This window comes from Macaca mulatta, chromosome 11 (genome assembly GCF_049350105.2).
Source record: "Macaca mulatta isolate MMU2019108-1 chromosome 11, T2T-MMU8v2.0, whole genome shotgun sequence".
Classification (NCBI taxonomy): domain Eukaryota; kingdom Metazoa; phylum Chordata; class Mammalia; order Primates; family Cercopithecidae; genus Macaca; species Macaca mulatta.
This window is the reverse complement of record NC_133416.1, coordinates 27,452,320-27,473,716: the sequence shown is the minus strand read 5'-3', so window position 1 is coordinate 27,473,716 and position 21,397 is coordinate 27,452,320. Positions and strand designations below refer to the sequence as shown.

The 21,397-nt window shown below is 37.4% G+C and overlaps 2 protein-coding genes across 45 annotated transcripts in view; one reads left to right on the top strand and one right to left on the bottom strand.

Moving 5' to 3' along the window:
* The window catches only part of DNAI7 (dynein axonemal intermediate chain 7), an 81,499-nt gene extending 61,641 nt beyond the window's left edge, over window positions 1-19,858 (top strand). For 5 of the 13 annotated variants that reach the window (XM_077953720.1, XM_077953717.1, XM_077953718.1 and 2 more), the window contains 7 exons: window positions 4,569-4,644; window positions 5,931-6,091; window positions 8,191-8,347; window positions 12,608-12,822; window positions 15,511-15,708; window positions 17,219-17,332; window positions 18,644-19,858. In XM_077953720.1, coding sequence (XP_077809846.1) covers window positions 4,569-4,644; window positions 5,931-6,091; window positions 8,191-8,347; window positions 12,608-12,822; window positions 15,511-15,708; window positions 17,219-17,332; window positions 18,644-18,919 — 1,197 coding nt within the window. In that variant the 3' untranslated portion in view covers window positions 18,920-19,858. The remainder of the gene's footprint in view (window positions 1-4,568; window positions 4,645-5,930; window positions 6,092-8,190; window positions 8,348-12,607; window positions 12,823-15,510; window positions 15,709-17,218; window positions 17,333-18,643) is intronic. The other 8 variants (XM_002798492.3, XM_077953719.1, XM_002798491.4 and 5 more) reach the window with 3 other exon arrangements.
* The window catches only part of IRAG2 (inositol 1,4,5-triphosphate receptor associated 2), a 106,569-nt gene continuing 104,301 nt past the window's right edge, over window positions 19,130-21,397 (bottom strand). For all 32 annotated transcript variants that reach the window (XM_077953749.1, XM_077953729.1, XM_077953737.1 and 29 more), the window contains 2 exons: window positions 20,402-20,509; window positions 19,130-19,636 (listed from right to left, as the gene is read on the bottom strand). In XM_077953749.1, coding sequence (XP_077809875.1) covers window positions 19,393-19,636; window positions 20,402-20,509 — 352 coding nt within the window. In that variant the 3' untranslated portion in view covers window positions 19,130-19,392. The remainder of the gene's footprint in view (window positions 19,637-20,401; window positions 20,510-21,397) is intronic.

Here is a 21,397-nt window from a genome sequence, read left to right as displayed (position 1 = left end):
AGGTCAGGAGATCGAGACCACAGTGAAACCCCGTCTCTACTAAAAATACAAAAAATTAGCCGGGCGCGGTGGCGGGCGCCTGTAGTCCTAGCTACTCAGGAGGCTGAGGCAGGAGAATGGCGTGAACCCAGGAGGCGGAGCTTGCAGTGAGCCGAGATCGCGCCACTGCACTCCAGCCTGGGCAACAGCGTGAGACTCCGTCTCAAAAAAAAAAAAAAAAAAAAAAAAAAAAAAAAAAGAAAAGTTACTTTAACTACCTTCTCTGATTCATATTCTGTCAAAATTTCCAAGCAAACATCTTTTAGAAATTGTTATTTACTCTCAATCTATTATAAGTCTATAAATTTAATACAATTGAGGTAAAAATTCCAGTTGTCAATTTTTGAGGCTTGACAAAATACTCTTAAAGTTTATCTAGAAGAAAAAAATACTTGGAAAACACCCAATTTTGTAAAAGAATTGTGATGAAAGAGGACCTTCATTACCAGATGTAAAACATGATGAAAATAGGAATAAAGAAGTATTTTTTCGGCTTCATTGCCAACAAACACAAGGAGTTTATTATTATTATAACATACAAAACTTATACATTATACCCGTATTGTCAGCAAATGAGATTTGAAGTTTTTGTGCAGGAGCACGTTCTGATGATACTGTTGCAGTTACAGGAAAACATTCTAGAGTAGTTATCAAAATTAAGGAGCTTGTGCTAGAGTGTAAGTTCACTCATTGCATCTTTCTAGAAGTCTAACTTCAGAAAAGAGTCAGTTGAGCTAAAGAGTAGTACAAATTTTTAAAAAATTGACTTATGTAAAGACAATGTGTCATATGCAAGAATATCCTCTTTATGATGTGGTAATATTGAAAGTGATAAATTCCTGTTGTTGCGTGCTGAGGTGAAGTACTCGTGTTTATCAGGGGAAAAGTTCTGGTGAGAAAGTCTGAATTCCCGGTGTTCCTTCAAGATAAGAAGCCAGTTTGGTCTAAACTCTTTGAAGAGTTCTCAACTTTTTGAAGATATGAATTAGACTGACTTGCCTATTGGTCTGATATCTTTGGTATTTTTATGGATCATAATCCTCCCTGTAAGAAATAAATGCAACTTGGTTTTTAAAGGTAAATAATGCCAAAGGCTACCTGGCTCTCCCACAGGGACCTCAAATTCAACATTCCACAATCAAATTCATTACTTTTCCCTCAAACCTGTCCTTCCTCCTCCTTTTCTTTTTCTTTTCTTTTCTTTTCTTTTTTTTTTTGTGCTAATTGTTATCACCCTCTACCTTAATTACCTAAATCCAACACCTGAACATCAGCCTTAGCCTCTCCTTTGCTTTACTTTTATATCCAGTCCCTCTTCAAGTTAGGTTTTTAATTCCTTATCATCTCTCCTATAAGCTCCATCTAGTGGCCCTGGTTGCTTCTGCCTTGGGTAGGTCCTGATCGTCTCTACATTGGACTTCTAGCACTTCACTGAGCAGCCCATTGATCTGGTGGCTGCCAGAATACTCTTTCCAAATGCAAATATCTTCACATTAGGTTCCGACTGAAGGCCTTTTATGAGCTTTCCTTTACCCATAGGAGAAATTCTAAAGTCTTTAGAGTGGCATTCAAAGCTCTCCACAATCTGGCATTTCTCCAGCCTCAGATCTTTACACCCTCCTGGCATGCCTCACTCCAGCTATACCTGACCACTTGGAGTGCTTGGAACCCTGTTTTGCTTCATGCTTTTCACTCACATTAGAATTCTCTCCCACCATTTTTGGGGGAGGATCTATTAATAATTCTCTTTCAATATTTAGTCCAACAAACCTGCAAGCATCATGTTACCTGACTTCAAAGTATACTACAGGTCTACAGTAACCAAAACAGCATGGTACTGGTACAAAAACAGGCACATAGACTAATGGAACAGGTAAGAGAGACCAGAAATAAGGCCACACATCTGCAAACATCTTATCTTCAACAAAGCTGACAAAAACAAACAGTGGGGAAAAGACTCCCTGTTCAATAAAAATGGTTCTGGGATAACTGGCTAGCCATATACAGAAGATTGAAACTGTACCCCTTTCTTACACTGTTTACAAAAATCAGCTCAATATGGATGAAAGACTTAAATGTAAAACCCAAAACTATAAAAACCCTGGAAGACAACCCAGGCAATGCAATCCTGGACATAGGATGGGCAAAGATTTCATGAAAAAGACACCAAACGCAATTGCAACAAAAGCAAAAATTGATAAGTCGCATCTAATTAAACTTGAGTTTCTGCACAGCAAAAGAAACTATCAACAGAGTAAACAGCCTGCAGAATGACAGAAAATATTTGCAAACTATGCATCTAGCAAAGGTCTAATATCCAGCATCTATAAGGAACTTAAACAAATTTAGAAGAGAAAAACAACCCTATTAAAAAGTGGGCAAAGGACATGAATAGGCACTTTTCAAAAGACATATGTGTGGCCTAGAAGCATATGAAAAGAAGCCCAATATCACTGATCATTAGAGAAATGTAAATCAAAACGACAATGAGATACCATCTCACACCAGTCAGAATGGCTACTACTAAAAAGTCAAAAACTAAAAGTTGCTGGTGAGGTTGTGGAGAATAGGGAACACTTACACACTGTTGGTGGGAGTGTAAATTAGTTCAACCATTGTGGAAAGCAATATGGTGATTCCTCAAAGAGCTAAAAGCAGAATTACCATTTGACCCAGCAATCCCATTACTGGGTACATACCCAGAGAAATATAAATCATTCTACCATAAGGACACGTGAACGTGAATGTTCACTATAGCACTATTCACAATAGCAAAGACATGGAATCAATCTCTAAATGCCCATCAGTGACAGATTAGATAAAGAAAATGTACATATACACCATGGAATACTGTGCAGCCATACGAAAGAATGAGATCATGTCTTTTGCAGGAACATGGATGGAGCTGAAGGCTATTATCCTTAGCAAACTAATGCAGGAACAGAAAACCAAATACCACATGTTCTCACTTATAAGTGGGAACTAAATGATGAGAACTCATGAACACAAAGAAGAGAACAGCAGACACTGGGGCGTACTTAGGAGTAGAGGGTGGGAGGAGAACAAGGAGCAGAAAAATAACTATTGGGTACTAGGCTTAATACCTAGGTGATGAAATAATCTGTACAACAAACCCCTGCGACCTGAGTTTGCCTATACAACAAGTCTTCACATGTATCCTCGAACCTAAAATAAAAGTTTTAAAAAAAAATTAGTTCAAACTTACTACCTTTAGGTAAGAGAGGTGTTGCCTGTTCATCCACCCATTTTCCCACATAATTAACTCTTCTTCCTTGTACTCCTATTGTGGATCCCTTACTTTCTACTACAACACTCACAAAAATACAACCATTTGTTTACTTGCTTCCCTAATAGACTGGAAGTTCCTTATGTCAGGGACCTTGTCTTTTATTGCCAGTGTCTAGCAATGCCACTACTATTTAGGAGCTCTGTAATTTTTTTTTGAATGAATAAACAAGGGAGAGGGTTCAGAGGCATGATGGAAAGGGTTTGCAGAGAATGCAATAGTGTTAAAGCTGGTCAGGAGGAAGACACATGGGGCAATATGGTGATGAGAGATGGGAAAGACTAGTTTACTGTGGGGGACTTGTCTGTGTATGATGGTTAAGAGTCATGGGAATAACTAGTTTTAAATTTCTGACTAGAACTCTGGTATAAGGTTATTCTGTTGCTGCAGAAGTACAGGTACTACCTGAAGTCAAATGAAGTTTACTGGATGTCATTCAATTTGCAAGTATTAGCGTGCACACACACACACAGACACACAATTTTTATACTAGCAACACTGCATTTGTCTAGTGCTTTACATTACCCAAAGTTCTTTTATTTCCATTATCTTATTTGACCCTTAAAACAGTTATCTCCCTCAGCTTCAGTTTCCTTATTCTTCGGATTGTTTGCAAGATGTGTTATATATCTGATACACAGTTAAATACCAAATACGTTATCATTACATCAGGAATTTGAGGCTCATAATAGTTAAAAGACTTGCTCAAGGTCAGAAAAGTAAGTGGCAGATTTAGACATAAAGTCTAGATTATTTTTACTGCACTAGAGTACAATGAGATACTATCTTCTACATTACTTGAGGTGCAACATCTTTAATTTCCTTGAGAGACTTACCCCAAAGCAGGCTTTGGGATGACTCTATCAGAGCTGATTATCAAATGTAAGCAAAATCTACCTCCTGGATAAACCAAAATGCAAATATAAATAATATTTTTTATAGCTTGTATTGCTTCCTAATCTCCATCTTTTACACTTAAGGGTTTTCAGCAGAGAATCTGAGCAGGATAGCTTCTTGTCCTTGTGAAGTTTTGTGGAGATTTTAGTTGCTCTTTAAAATATTGCTTTTGAGTCCAGTTTTATGGTAGAGCAAGTATCAGTTTGGGGTTTTCGGCCCTAGAATTAAGGTACCAGACATCTGAAGTGAGTACTGGAACACAAAGACAATAACTGTGCTCTGTAGACACCGACAATCACACTCATATGTCTGTGGTTTTTTACAGAGTTCTGCTGAGGAAGAATCTGAAGCCATAAAATGTGAACTAGAGATGAAAGTATTAAGTGAAACTGTTTCAGCAGGTATTCTAAATTACATTTTAAGAATTTAACTTTATTGAGGTTTTCTTCTTACAGAAGAAATACAGGATCATGGTTTAAAATATTCAGACATTGCAAAAATATATTTAAAGTGAAAATTCTTCATAGTCCCTTTTCTAATAGTGTTAACAGATTTCTTTGCTCAATTTATCCCTGTCTCTCTTAATTTCTGATAAAACTATGGGATTATATTATACAAATGTTTTTGTTGAGAATACTTTTCTCCCACCTAAGTTACATACATAGAACTCAATATATATTTCATATAAATGAATATTAAACATTATTCTAAGAATACATTGGTAACCTCACTTTTTAAAGCAGTTGTATAATTCCATCCAATAATGGAACACTATTTAAATCCCTATTGATAGGTTGTTTCTAATTTTGTATTATTACAATGTTGTAATGAACTTTCTCAAGTGCACATACACAACTGAAAGTCTCTCAACACTTCTGGGTATTCACAAGTGTTTGCATTCAGTCTAGTCCTGGCAAATAGCAGTTGGATATAGTTTAGAAATGTCAAGGAAACGTGATTTAGAAATGTGATGTCTAATTTGTCAGTCTTTTAGTTTGAGATTTATATACATCTTTTCTGTTAACTTTATGTTTCTTTCCCAATAACTTCTAGGAATCTATTTTCTATATATTTCTTAGCATATTTTTTCATAACAGGCCTTTTCTCCTTCACTTTTTCTTTCTTCTACTTCTTTTTTTTTTTTTTTTTTTTGAGATGAGAACTTGCTGTGTTGCCCAGTAGTGGTGCGGATTATGGCTCACTGCAGCCTCAACTGCCCAGGCTCCAGTAATTCTCCCACCACAGCCTGCTGAGTAGCTGGGACACACAGGCACGCACCACCAGGCTAGCTAATTTTTAAATTATTTGTTGAGATGGGGTCTTGCTTTGTTGCCCAGGCTCATCTTAAACTCCTAGTCTCAAGTGATTCTCCCACCTCAGCCTCGCAAAGTACTGGGCATGAACCACTGCCCCAGCCTGTTTTCGTTTTAATAACAACACATGCTTATTGTATGGTTTTGTAGATGAAATAAAAACTGTGTCCTCTCCTATGCCCCACCATTACCCATGCCTATTTCCACTTCCAAGGTCAGCTCTATGAATCATTTTGAGTTAACCACTTTTTGAAAAGTCTTAGTAGCTAGTTGAATAGAAACATCCTTTACCAGTATTATAATTTTAAAATTTCTTTCCTAAGAGCATACTAAACTGTCATCTATTTGAAACCTGTTAATCTGATTAATTTTAGCACAGTTGTTGCTGGTAGAGAATTCTTCTGAAAAGCCAGATTTCTTTGAAAACGATATGGTGGATTTATTCCAGTTCACCACTCTGGGTGGAGTATACCACTTGGATATTTTGGAGCTTCCTCCACAGTGTAAACCAGTGAAGGGATGGATGATTGTGGAAGTAGGTTGATGCTTGAATCAAAACTTATAAGTAAAATAATTGCTCATGCTTTTACTTTATTGCATATTATCTAACATCTAATAAGTTTTAACCCTATTAAACAAACACAAATGAAAAAATGTAATTTTAAACTGTCTTAAATGTATTGGTATTGAAAATTAGATACTAAAAGAATGTAAAATAATATGAAGTTTATACTAGAATTCATATATGCTAACCTCATTGTAAATTTACATCATCATGTTTTGTTAGTGCCAATTTTGTCTTAATATTCTAGATCAGAGGTTGGCAAACTTTAACAGGCCAGCTGGCAAATATTTTCACCTTTGCGGTCCCTACCAGCTCTGATGCAACTACTCAACTCAGCCATTGCAGCACTAAAACTGCTGTGTATAAACCAATGGGCACAGCTATGTTCCAATAAAACTTTATTTACAAAAATCGGTGGTGAGTGGGATTTCCCAGGGACGGTAGTTTGCGGACTCTAGTCTAAATCAGTGGTTGTCAATATGTGTTCCCTCGAGCAGAGGCATCAGCATCCTCTGGCATCATCTGGGAATTTGCTAGAAATGCAAATTAATGAGCCCCACCACAAACTTACTAAATCAGAAACCCTGGAGGTAAGGCTCAACAATCTGTTTTGGAAAAACACACCCTGAAGTTTGAAAATCACCAGTCTGAATCCTTGATATACAAAATATGGTCCTAAATCAACAGCATTGAACCCAGCAGCATTAGTGTCAGCTGGGAACATGCAAGAAATGCGTAATGTTGGGCTGCACCTCAGAGCTACTGAATCTGCAGTTGAACAAGATCCCCAGGTAATTCCTATGCACATTGAAATTTGAAAATCAGTCCACGTGATGCCAATGCTGCTGATGCACTGACCACACTTTGGTGATAACGGTTGTTAGATCATCTTTCAAGGAGTTTCTCGCCCCTGTTTTATAAGTAGTAACACTTGTGCTATTATTGACTTGGTTTATTTTTAACTTAACCTCATGGTGGCTTGCTTCCCATAGAATGCTACCATATATACCCAGTTATGTTGTCATGGGCTGCCCCTTCCTTCCTCTCTCTCTTTCTCCCCCTCTTCCTGTCTCTCTCTCTCTTTTCCTCTCACCCTCTCTCCCCTAACACAACCTGTACACAGATTGCTGGGTACTTCTCACCCACAATCCTATCCATTAAGGACCTTGGTGCATTCTTGTATTTGAGAAGTATTTCCCAACCTTTTTTCCCCCCTGTTATTGCCCTAATCACCTCCCACTCCAACAAAACTTTAATATTCTCTTTATCCATAAGGTCCCGGGGTCTTCAAGAATCCATCTAAAGATCTCTTGTTGTTGACTTTTGTCACAGTGTCCTGAGACCACTTCATGCTCTCCCCTTGAACCCAAGGAATCCTCCTTCATAGCTGTTTTTCTCTCCTGCAACAAAGAGGCTTTCCTCATTTTCAAGGCTTTTTCAATAACTTTCCACCTCTTCTAGAATCTTGCCCTAATTTTTCTTCTATTTTCTAATATTTTTAAATCTTTCTTCCTTCCCTAGATCCTTGTCTGCTGCATTCAGATAATGCACAAATCTTCCTTATCCCAGAAACATCTGCTGTCTGGTTAATTCACTTGCATTCATTCATTTCCATTCTTCTCAAAAGGTCGTCTATGTTTCTGTCTCTTTACCTGCACACCCTTAGCATGGTATTAGAGCATGTGATTTAGGGTCCCATGCACCTGGTTTTGAGTTCTGGTGCCCCTTTGAAGTCATTTTGTAATCTTTGTCAAATTACTTGATTTTTCCAAGTCTTGGTTATCATCTCTGTTAAATATAGGCCTTTAGGATTGCTTAGAGGAATATAATGATGAGGAAGCCCCACCACACAATCTGGCCCATAGGAAGTTCTGTACATTCATCTTTAGTAACTTTTTTTCTCAATCATTTATCTTTTAAATTTTGTTGTGACATTTTGTTAATCTATGTATAAATGGGATCAAACTGCAGTGCTTATTAAAAATAACTATATAGCTTATTCAGTACTATTTACATTTTTCACTGTTACCAATCAACTAACTTGATGTTGTTTTGGTCATTTTTAAAAGATACTCAAAGAAGGATTACAGAAATACACATATCCTCCAGAAACTACAGAAGACTTTGAGACAGAAAATGCTTTCCCACCTATAGAGGTCACTCTTGAGGTTCATGAGAATGTCATCTTTTTTGAGAATCCTATGGTTGTAAGGTGGGATGCTGAAGGTACAGCTTTTATAATTATGTAATAAAAAGAGGGATAATAATAAAAACCTTAAATTGAAACAGGAAGTGTAGTGTATTAACTGAGCTTATTATTTTACATATTTTTTTTGCCAATTCTAGGGTCTCGTTTTGTTCTTAATGGAAATGAATAGGGGTTGGAGCTTAGAATTTGCTGAGTGTTGTAAATATTAACTCCTAAAGTATCTATATCTGCCATTGTCTATGAACAATTACTTTATGGTTATACCGTTATGTTTCTAAAAAAAAGAGTTAAAGGCTGGGCACGGTGGCTCACGCCTGTAAATCCCAGGACTTTGGGAGGTCGAGGCAGGCAGATCACCTGAGCTCAGGAATTCAAGACCAGTCTGGGCAACATGGTGAAACCCTGCCTCTCTACTAAAACATTACAAAAATTAACCGGGCATGGTGGTGTGCACCTGTAATCCCAGCTACTTGCGAGTCTGAGGCATGAGAATCGCCTGAACCTGGGAGGTGGAGGTTGCCATGAACTGCCATGGTGCCACTGCACTCCATCCTGGGCGACAGAGTGAGACTGTCTGTCTCAAAAAAACAAACAGGCCAGGCGTGGTGGTTCATGCCTGCAATCTCAGCACTTTGGGAGGCCGAGGCGGGTGGATCATCTGAGGTCAGGAGTTTGACATTAGCCTGGCCAACATGGTGAAATCTCGTCTCTACTAAAAATAGAAAATAAGCAGGGCATGGTGGCACACACCTGTAATCCCAGCTACTCCGCAGGCTGAGGCGGACAATAGCTTGATCTCGGGAGGCGGAGGTTGCAGTGAGCCAAGATGACGCCACTGCACACCAGTCTGGGCCACAGAGCAAGACTTGTCTCAAAACAAAACAAACAGGCAAAAATGAGTGAAAATATTAAAATCAGGCCAGGCACTGTTGCTCACGCCTGTAATCCCAGCACTTTGGGGGTGCCGAGGCAGGCGTATCACCTGAGGTCAAGAGTTCAAGACCAGCCTGGCCAACATAGTGAAACCCCATCTCTACTAAAAATACAAAAATTAATGGGGCATGGTGGCGCATGCCTGTAGTCCCAGCTACTTGGGAGGCTGAGGCAGGAGAATTGCTTGAGCCTGGGAGGTGGAGGTTGCATTGAGCCAAGATTGCACCATTGCACTCCAGCGACAGAGCGAGACTCCCTCCATCTCAAAAAAAAAAAGAGAAAAAAAAAAGAAAAAAAGTAGTTTAGCAAATCAAAAACAGATAAAAAGTCTACTCTTCTGGAATAACCAAATAGTTCAGATTTGGATAATTAATATTTGATTAATGTTATTTATAAATTGTACACAAGTATTGGGGATGAGGAATGGGCAAATGGGAAACTTGAGAAAAGGAAAACTAGCCACTTTTGTATACCTTTTTATACCTTTTATTTTTGAGCCGTGGGACATTATTGCTTATTCAAAACTTAAATATTAATAAAATTGTAAGTATCTACAGTGATGTAAGCTAATGATTTGTTAATCTTTAACAAATACCTCCTTTGGAGTAGGCTTGCTGAATTTTGAGAGATCTTGGTCTGGTGAGTTAATATATGCCATTTTAAGGATCCTGGATGAGAGTGCACCTTTGTTTTTAAGGTTTTTCTATATTCATCTGTTGGTGAAGGGATTTATATACTTGGTGATAGGCTGGGAACAAATATCACTAAGGCATAGAGCTTTTATATAATCTACTTATTTAGTTATGGAAAATTTAGGAACAGATTATTTAGGAATTTATACCAGGAAGTTTAAATATTTTGTTTTTAAAATTTTTTAATGAATGCCCTGGTGCTCTACATTTTTGTCTATATAGACAGACATACAAGATGTATTATTTATATTCTAGAAGTAGTCTATGTATTAAAAACAGTAGGCCAGTCGCAGTGGCTCACACCTGTAATCCCAGCACTTTGGGAGGCTGAGGTGCGTGGATTACTTGAGCTCAGGAGTTCAAGACCAGCCTGGGCAACATGGAGAAACCCCATCTCCACCAAAAGTACAAATATTAGCTAGGCATGGGGGCATGTGCCTGTAGTCCCAGCTATCCCAGAGGCTGAGATGGGAGCATTGTTTGAGCCCAGGAGGTTGAGGCTGCAGTGAGCTGTGATCGTGCCCCAGCACTCCGCGGGTGACAGAGTGAGACCCTGTCTCAAAAAACAAAAAATAAGTTAAAAAACCTAGTAAATTCTTACATATTAAACTATAAAATACATCAACATGAACAACTTTATCTCTTTTGATATTGTTTCACAGATGTCACTTTAATGATAATATTCCTAAGTATTTATCACATTAAAAATTATTAACATGGCTGGGTGTGGTAGCTCACACCCAAAGTAATCCCAGCACTTTCGGAGGCCGATGCGGGCAGATCACCTGAGGTCAGGAGTTCGAGAGCAACCTGGCCAACATGACGAAAGCCTGTCTCTACTAAAAAAAAGCCAGGCGTGGTGTCACGTGCCTGTAATCCTAGCTATTCAGGAAGCTGAGGCAGGAGAATTGCTTGAACCTGGGAGGCGGAGGTTGTAGTGAGCTAAGATCGCACCATTGCACTCAAGCCTGGGTGACAAGAGTGAAACTCCGTCTGAAAAAAAATTATTCACATGAAATTAGAATTAGACAAGGTAAATTATTCCACACAATTCAGGGAAATAAACTTGTGCAGAATTTCACTCTACAACTTCAGCAATTAGACAGCGGTAATTTACAACTCTAGTAATTTTTAAACCATGGGGAAACATTTTGCCCGGAAATACTAGAAATTTGGAGAATTTATTTATAGGTAATAACTTTTTACCTTATAAATTAAAATTATTTGGTAATGTAGAGACAAAAAGAGGAATTCAAAATAATTCTGTGAATGTAATTGTATTTATTATATGAAATCTAAGAGTAAAAACTAGTCAACAGAACCCTCCAATTGAGAACAGGAAAGAGAGCTAAGTAGAAATGGAGAGCACATACAGGAAGAAAATAGTTCATGTATTTGTCCTATAAAGATGACCCCTCTCCCACCCAAAAAAAAAGAAAGAAAGAAATACAGAGATAAATGAGGCATAGTTTCTTCCTCTTGGAGTTTCAAAGTTGTAGGAGAGGCAGACGGGAAAACACCATATTGTAATACAACGTAGTAGGGTGCTAGCATAGATGTAAAGCGCTGTAGAGCACGACAGAGATGGCTCAATCTTTAGAGTATTGGAAGGCTTCTCACAGGATGGAATTTGAACAGGGCCCTCAAAGATGAAGAGAATGTTCGCATGCAAGTCTCTGTGTGGGCATGTTTTCAGTTCAGTATGTACCTAAGAGTGGAATTGCTGGATTGAGTACTGAGTTTATATTTAACTTTCAAAGAAACTGCCAAATTGTTTTTCCAAGTAGCTGTACCATTTTACATGTCTGCCAGCAGTATATGAGGTTTTCTGTTTGTTCACAACATTTGTTATCTTTTTGATTATAGCCATTCTAGTGGGTGTGAAGTAGTATCCCACTGTGGTTTTATTTCCCTAATTACTAATAATGTTGATCATCTTTTTAAGTACTTATTAGCCTTTCATATCTCTTCTTTGGTGAAATGTTTATGCAGATCATTTACCCACCTTTAAATTAGGTTGTGTTTTTTTATTGAGTTGTAAGAGATACAAAAGACCACCTACAGGAAGTACGTTAATCGTTGCCTGGGGCTGGAGGTGGGAATGGGAATTAACTGTAAATGGACATAAGGATCTTACTGAGGGGATAAAAATGTTCTAAAACTGGATTGTGGTGATGATTGCACAACTGGGTAAATTTACTAAAGATAATTGAAGTGTATACATAAAACACATGAATTTTGAAGTCATTTTAAAGCAAAGATGATGAGAATTTCCTGAAAGATTAGGGAAGAGTATTGTAGGAGGAAAGAACTATATGTGCAGAGGCCCAGAGGTATACATACAGTGTTGTTAAGGAAATAAAAAAAGTGGAGCTGAACAGAGAAAAACTTTTTCCCTTGAGGAGTGGCAAGGGATGGAGCCAATAAAGTGAGTCAAGGCGTCATTCTGAAGGTCTTACCATGCTGAGGAGGTGGGACTTGATCCTGTAGGCAGGGGAATGTCTCAGCAAAGCTGGCCTTCTTTTGAGTGTCTATTCTAAATATGAACAATCAATTTATACACAAAGCATTTTTTTTGGTGGTTTCATTTATCTTCTTTTTTTAAATAGGGAAAAATTGAAACTAGTGTCACTTTCTTCATTAATTATAAAGGTAAACATTGGAGAACTGATGGCATCAGCAATGTATCCTACAAACCAAACGAAAGACTTATAACATTCAGCCTGGACACCTTTGGCCCTGTTACCTTGATTCAAGATGCTCATATTAACATGCCGTACCAGTCATGGGAACTAAGACCACTTGATGTAAATAAAGTACTTTTAACTGTGACTACAGTATTTACTGAGATTCAGATACAAATTAAGGTGAGTTACTATTATAGTTGTTATATACTGTCATATCAAAGGTAAACCATTTTAATGGAATACTAGTTTGTCAAAAGCAATCAATGGCTGCTGATTTATATATTGGAATATGTGTCTTATAATCATTTATATAATGAAATATGTGACTTATTGAAATATGTGTCTTATAATTTATACATTGAAATGTATCTTCAATTTATATATTGAAATATGTGTCTTCTAGCATCTAGCGTAGTCCTAGAATATAGTAGATACTTAGTAAACATTTATGATATATGAAGACACAAAGTAACTTCTAATCATGAAAAAATGTACCTTGAGCTATATTTCTAAATGAAATATTAGTAGAATAATTAAATAGGCAATAAACATGTAAATAGCAAGGCTCAAACTTAAATTTGTACCTTAAAGTTACTAGGGATAGATCAACTGATGAACCAACAACCCTGGTTGCAGTATGAATTTCAGAGTTTTTTGATCCACCCTAAAGGGGCTACCTGATCTTTATCATCCAGCCATTTGAAATCCTTTTTGAGATTGGTTTCTCTCTCAATGATCCCCTATTGCTCATCGGTCAGAAATTATGTAGCCTGAGCTGGGGGCGGTGGCTCATACCTGGAATCCCCACACTTTGGGAGGCCAAGGTAGGTGATCACCTGAGGTCAGCAGTTCGAGACCAGCCTGGCCAACATGGTGAAGCCCTGTCTGTACTAAAAATACAAAAATTATCCAGGCATGGTGGCATGCACCTGTGATGCCATCTACTCGGGAGGCTCAGGCAGGAGAATTGCTTGAACCTGGGAGGCGGAGGTTGCTGTGAGCTGAGATCGCACCGCTGCACTCCAGCCTGGGCAACAGAGTGAAACTCTGTCTCAAAAAAAAAGAAAGAGAGAGAGAGAGAAAGAAAAAAAAAAAAGGAAAGAGAAAGAAAGAAAGAAAAGAGAAAAGGAAGGAAGGTAGGAAGGAAGGACAAGGAAGGAAGGAAGAAGAGAGAGAAAGAAAGAGAAAAAGAAAGAAAGAAAAAAGAAAGAAAAGAAAAAAGAAAAGAAAAAGAAAAGAAATTACATAGCCTGAAATGTATGGAGACAAAAGTAGATTAGCCATTGCCTGGGGCTGAGGGTGGGTGGGGATTAACTGTAAATGAGCATGAGGGATCTTATTGGGAGGGATGAAAATGATCTAAAATGGATTTATGGTGATAGTTGTACCACTCTGTAAAGTTACTAAAAATCATTGAATTATAACTTGAAATAGGTGAATTTTATGATATGTAAAATATATCTTAATAAGTTGTTTTTAAAAACAGATAACCTAGAATTCATTATGAATACAGAAAACCTAGAATATTATTAAACTTTGCTTTTAAAACTAGATGAGGGCTGGGTGCGGTGGCTCATGCCTGTAATCCCAGCACTTTGGGAGGCTGAAGTGGGTGGATCATGAGGTCAGGAGTTCGAGACCAGCCTGGCCAATATGGTGAAACCCCATCTCTACTAATAATACAAAAATTAGCTTGGCATGTTGGCACGCGCCTGTAGTCCCAGCTACTCGGGAGGCTGAGGCAGAAGAATCACTTGAACCCGGGAGGCGGAGGTTGCAGTGAGCCAAGATTGTGCCACTGCACTCCAGCCTGGGTGACAAAGCAAGACTCCGTCTCAGAAACAACAACAACAACAGCAACAACAAAAAACTAGATGAGATGGGAGATGGAATGCCTTAGAATCATTAGTGTGCAAGTGCCCTTAAAATGCTTCTGGTCTACCCTCCTGTTGTATATATAGAGAAACTAAGGCCCATAGAGATTAGGGGTTACATGACCTTTCTGAGATTGTGTAAGGGGATTGTATTGCTGGAGCCTCCTTTCAGGCTTCCCTGCACCATTCCAGCAGCCCTGACGACACTTGTGCAAAGGTTCTTCCTCTAGACTCATGGAAAAATAACAAGCATCTTCACAAAGTTCACTTATTAATATGATGATCGAAACACCCAGACTGCTCAGTGTGCGTTTTCAGGTTAGTAGATCTGTGCTGTCTAATGCGGTAGCAACCAGCCATATGTAGCTACTGCATGTGACTAGTCCAAGTTAGCACATGCTCTAACTGTAAAATAAACACAAATTTTGCACACTTGGTATGAAGAAAAGAATGCAAACTCTCATTAATAACTTCTATACTGATTACATTTTGAAATATTTTAGATATAGTGGGTTAAATGAAATATATTATTAACATTAAAAAAATGAGATGTGAATTCTACACACCTTCAAACTGTCACTTTGCGAGACTTTAAAACTGGATAATATTGCCTGATTATGTTAACTTTTATGAGTGTGAAAAGAATGATCCCTAAAAGTAGAATCATAACTGTTACCTAATAACTGTTTTAATTCAATGTGAACATGTGCATATTCTTATAACTTATAAAATAGGAGGCTTGAGAGATGCTGTAGCCCATTCCTTTGATTGTTCTGATGAAGCCCAAAGAGTTGGTCAACTGCTTAAGGTAACATGGGGACTTTGTGTCAGAGCATTCAGATGAGGCCTAAGATATACTTGCCCTGCATTCTTTCTAGTATAGAGGGATAGATGATTTTTAAAAATGTATAAAGCATCTAAAGGCTGCACCTGGAGTGATACTGAAGTAATGGTTTCTTTAACCTACATAAAACCTTCTTTTTTCTTAAACTAGGAAAACCTCTGCATGTTATCTTCAGTCAAACTGAAAGACAAGAAACACATCTCTATTTTGGAAGGAACATGGATGACTCCTATTCCTTTCATTATTGCTTTGAAAGAAGCTGGACTGAATATTTTTCCTACTAGATACTCTCATTTTTATGTTGTTATAAACAATAAGGCAAGAATGAATCTTTCCAAATTTAATGTGGTAGGCATTTAAAATGTTAGCAATTACTAAATGTTATATAATTTAATATTATATACACTGTGTTTTATATGTTCATTTATACAGTATTATAGTTAGAAATAAGTGAAAAGACCAGAAATCCAGGGTTCTCTCAAGTTTAATAATTTTCCCTAAGTAAGCCTGTAGTACGATCTTCATATTGACAAATGGAGCATATCCACAGATGGTCAGTTTAATGAAAAGGTAGTTTAAGCAATTCTCATTTTGTATACTTTGTTTTTGCATTACTGGATATTATATAAGATTTCTTAAAATAGTAAATAACTCTGCACTTTCCCAAACATGGTAAGTTAGGCAGAATTAAGAATACAAGGACCACTAATGTACAAAACCCACTTCCTTTGGTTTCTTGGCAGAGCCTCCTTGTCTATGTACTGTTTCATGTTCCTCATAAGGGTTTAGTTCAGTAAGATCCTTCCAGGTTAAACTGTGAGCTTCTTGAGGATGGGGGTCATTTCTTAATCAACGTTGATTCTTCTAGCATCTAGCATAGTCCTAGAGTATAGTAGATACTTAGTAAACATTTATGATATATGAAGACACAAAGTAACTTCTAATCATGAAAAGTGAATTTGTAGGCAGAAGAGTTCTATACTCAAGAACATTTATGAATGTATCAGAAAATGACAATATAAGTAGATATTCATATAACATTTAGAAATAATAAGTGTATGTACATATATGCATAGGAAAAAAACCCTTGGTTTTAGTAACTCAAATTGCCTGTTACCCTGTAATGTTGAATGTAGTGTTCTGTTCATGCTTTCAGAATATTCTACTCAAGGAAATACTATTTTCTGAACACTATGTGCTAGGCACTATTTTAGATGATTAGGATACATCAATGAATGAAACAAAGGTCCTTACCTTTGTTTTCCTTCCCAGTCAAAGGAAAAAATTTTTAAATAAATGATTAGTATGTTAAAAAGGTGAAAAGTGCTATGGGAAAAAGAAAAGATAGATCAGGAATAGTGAGGCTGAGGCCGTATGACACCCATATTAAATAGGGTGTCAGGGAGGGCAGCTCAATGAGAGATAACACTTGAGCGAAACACAAAGGTGGGGACTTTAGCCACGTGCCTCATCTGGGGAAGCAGCTTCCTGGTAAACAACTGGAGCAAGATCCCTGAGGGAGTGGCCTGGGGTGCTGGAGGATTGGAGGAACACCAGGGAAACCATGGAGTCTGGAACTGAGAGAGCAAAGGGAGAAGAAAAAGAGGTCAGCAGGTAATGGGATATACATGGAGTCGGGAGTAGGGATGTCAGAGGGCCATGCAAGTCATTGTTAACTTTGGACTCTATTCTCAGAGAAAGGAAAGCCGTTGCCCAGTGTTGAGAGAGGAGTCATGTACTCTGATTTACAATTTCAAGTGGATCCTTCTGTGTTGAGAATAGACTGAAGGAGGCCAAAGATGGAGGAAGACTTGTAGGGAGGCTCAAAGATCAATTCTATTTGTTTTTACATTGACAGGTTCCTCTGGTAGAAGTGAAAGCTTATCGACAGATGGCCCTACTAAGTTCCACTTTTGCGTTTGGTTGGAGCAAGTGGAACCTACTATGTAATTCTACGAAAGTTGTATTTAAGGTATAATATGTAGAAACCCATAAAACTACTTTGTCCTCCAAAAGAAGATAAAGTACTCTAAGACTAAATGAATGTAGACCATGGCTTCCCCTCTTAGAAAAGTAAAAAAAAATTATTCAATATGAAGTTTTAAAATTTCAAATTTTTGGCCAAGCGCGGTGGCTCACACCTGTAATCCCAGCACTATGGGAGGCTGAGGCGGGCGGATCATCTGAGGTCAGGAGTTCAAGACCAGCCTGACCAACATGGTGAAACCCCATTTCTACCAAAAATACAAAATTAGCCAGATGTGGTGGCACATGCCTGTAATCCCAGCTACTCAGGAGGCTGAGGCAGGAGAATCACTTGAACCTGAGAGGTGGAGGTTGTGGTGAACCGAGATTGTGCCATTGCACTCCAGCCTGGGTAACAAGAGCAAAACTCCATCTCCAAAAAAAAAAAAATTTTCATCAAAAATATAAATCCAAATTATATAAAATTTATGCCTTTGTTGTCCAAGCTCTTGACTTCAAGCCAGGCCAGAGTCCTTGTATCTCTTTACAAATTGACTCAAGAACAAATGGAAGCCTTGCCGGGTGCAGTGGCTCACACCTGTAATCCCAGCCACTTGGGAGGCTGAGGTAGAAGGATCGCTTGAGCCCAGGAATTTGAGGCTGAAGTGAGCTATGATCACACCACTGCACCCCAGCCTGAACAACAGAGTGAGACCCCCATCATCTCTTTAAAAAAAGAACAAATGGAAGCTTTTAACATGAATATATCCGTGACTTACAGGCCCTCTCCTCTGAGAGGGTTAGTCCTCCAACTTAACTTCCTGATGCCTTGTTATCAGGTAGCAGTAACTATATCAAATTCTAAAAGCTGACTGATGAATGTTTTGGCCTAAACAGGCCACCATATTTATTTCTGTTTTTTATTGTGTGTTTCCCCCCGACTCAAATGTAAGCTCCTTGAGGGCAGGGCTTTGTTGTTGCAGTTGTTATTTATATATGTTGTATGTCTATATGTTTTCTGTGTTTTCTTTCCCTGTTATATCCCCAGCACTTAGAACAGTACCTCACACATGATAGGCACTCAATAAATATTTGTTGCATGAATTAATACATGTGGATAGGCTCCATAATCACCAAAATATAAACAGTGTCATGGTTTTTCAAAACCCAGTAATGGAACATATAGACTGTTTCTTTTAACCTTTGCAATTTTAGGGGATAAATTGAGCCCTTTAAATAATAATCTGCTATCAAAATACTGAATAGAAGAGAAATTATTAACAAGTTGCTTGAATTTCCTTTATTTTTTTATTTTTAGGTGAGGGAACACCTTCCTGAAGAATGTACTGAGAATCCTAATTGGGCCCTTTTAATGTTTAGTGGTGACAGAGCACAAAGACTCAAGATCAAGGAAGAGAGTGAGGCATTTTCTGAAGCACTTAAAGAAGAAACTGAGTTTCATTCTACTTTATATCACATGGTGAGGGATTTTGCTTCTAAAGAAGCAATGGAGAAAGTCAGGAGTTCCAACTGTCAGTTTGTCAACTCTGTGTGCCACATGCTGCTCTCTACCAGATTGCTCAGCTACTCCTAACCTCCACTTACAAACTGTATTCAGTATGAAGAACCAAGCATGGTGAAGACAGGTATTTCTGCAACAGAATGTAATGAGTGAATGAATACATTTCACATCAACTATTAAAATTTTGTAATCAGCATTTTCTACTCAAGTTTTATTTTAAACACAGTATGGCTTTTTTTCCTTTGAATACTTGGCCTGTTAAGAATTTCAACTTTCACTCTATGAAGATTTAAATGATTCTTTATTTCAATAAACTTTAACAAACAATATATAATAAAAGCTCATTCAAAGATCATAGGCAGACTTCTTCCCTGTTGTATTTTAGTTGGGGAGATAAAGGCAAAAAGAGGAAATGTAAGCTATCTTACAGTCATTCTGAGAACCTCTGGTTTCATGCTATACTTTCCCAGCTAAAAGTTACTAATTTACGAAGTTCAGATACTGAAACTTAAAAATCAAGATCCATATATTAGGATGTCCTGCTGTCACACTGGTGGTGGCCCATTGTGTCGGAGTCTGGTAAATGGCCACAAGATATGTTCTAGAGACGTCCATGAGTCCTCTTGCTGTGTGGGAGCAGCATCCACAGACTTCTGGAAAAATCGGCCTGTGAGGAAGCTCATCAAAGCTGCAAACAGTACAATGAATGCAATAGAAAGCCAGAGGGCCTTATTAGCCTTTCTGATGGAGGACTTGAGATTTGTTGCCCAGGAAGCTATTGTGTCATAACTATAAGGAAAACACAAACAGAATTTGATAATTGGTAATTTGTCATTAGAAACATTCCTTTTGCTAACACCACCAATCAGGTGATCTGTCCTCCATACCCACAGAACTGCCTTTTAATCTGCATATTATGATTTATCATTTTAGTTTTGGAAACAATTTGCCTCCCACCCTTTGTAACTATTAGGATTAAAGAAATGATGTGCTATGATGAGAATCTGAAAATTACGTGATGTGGGCATATCTTCTAACAAGTACATACAAGTATCTCATTCTTTCAGTAAGGTAAGGCAACATACTCCTACAGTGGAAACAAAATGTTCTTTGCTGGGTAGAGTGGATGTCTGTGTATGTACTTATGTGTGTGTACAGCAGTCCCCCTTTGTTCTTGTGGGATAGGCTCCAAGACTGCCAATGGATGCCTGAAGCCGAAAATAGTACTAAACCCAGCATATACTGTTTTTTCCTATGGATACATGCCTATAATAAAATTGAATTTATAAATTAAGCACAGTAAAAGATGAACAATAACATAAAATAGAATAATTTATAACAATATATTACAGTAGAAGTTATGTGAATGTAGTCTCTCTCTCAAAATAGGTAACATAGGTTCAAGGATAACTAGACATACAAAGTTTGTTGTTCGTCTGAAATATAACAATTTGGTAAGTCTCTTAGTAATTTGGTTGAGATGAATACTGTCAGCCCTGCCTCACCCTTTCCCATTCCACTGAAATGGTAGAATTTATCAAGTAGATAGCTTACACTGAAGAGAGATCCCACTTGGATGGATTAGTTTTCTTTTCAGAAAGACTTGGCTTCCTTGTCCTTTCTACTATTTCTTCTCCAGGTGGCTCTGAGTCATCTTTAGTTCTGTAAATAAATATTGTTTTTAATATTTGAAACTAAGGATAATATGCTATAATTATTCATAAAATATTGGTAAATCTTACTGTAACTCAAGAGACAAACAAATGTTCTGTTTTAGGGAAACTTGATAAATATCTAACTCTAAAAATCAAATCACCAGATTTATAACGTAAACCTTTTATAGAAATTTAATTAAAAATAAGTTCCTCTATTTAGAAAAATAATAAATGTGTAGAAAGTTAGAATATTAGCCAAGTATATACAAAAAGGGGAAATTTAAAAAGAACATTCTGAAGTTAGTCTCACCACTCATCATTAACCAATGTTATTACTATGATTTCTTTGTCTGCATGCATATATATATGCGCATGTTTAACCATACTTTATTAAACACTTTAATCCCAGCACTTTGGGAGGCCAAGGAAGGGGACTCCTCCCAAGGATCTCAGGATTCCAGGGATTGCTTGAGCCCTGGAGTTGGAGGCTGTAGTGAGCTATGGTTGCACCACTGCACCCCAGCCTAGGCAACAGAGTCAGACTCTTGTCTCTTAAAAAATATATATATATATTCTATATACACATTTATAGATTACACATTTATATTGTACATTATGCATATATTTATATAATACATATTTATACTCATTTTTATATACTACATAACACATTTATATTTTTTATATGTGTGCATATATTATATATAAATATATGTATAATATATATTTTTTTAAGAGAGAGTGACTGTTGCTATACTGGAGTACAGTATATATAAATATATACTATATATAGACATATTTATATATAATATATACATACACATTTACATATATAATATGTACACATATTAATATATACTATTCAAAGCTTATAATATAGAATATGTATATATTA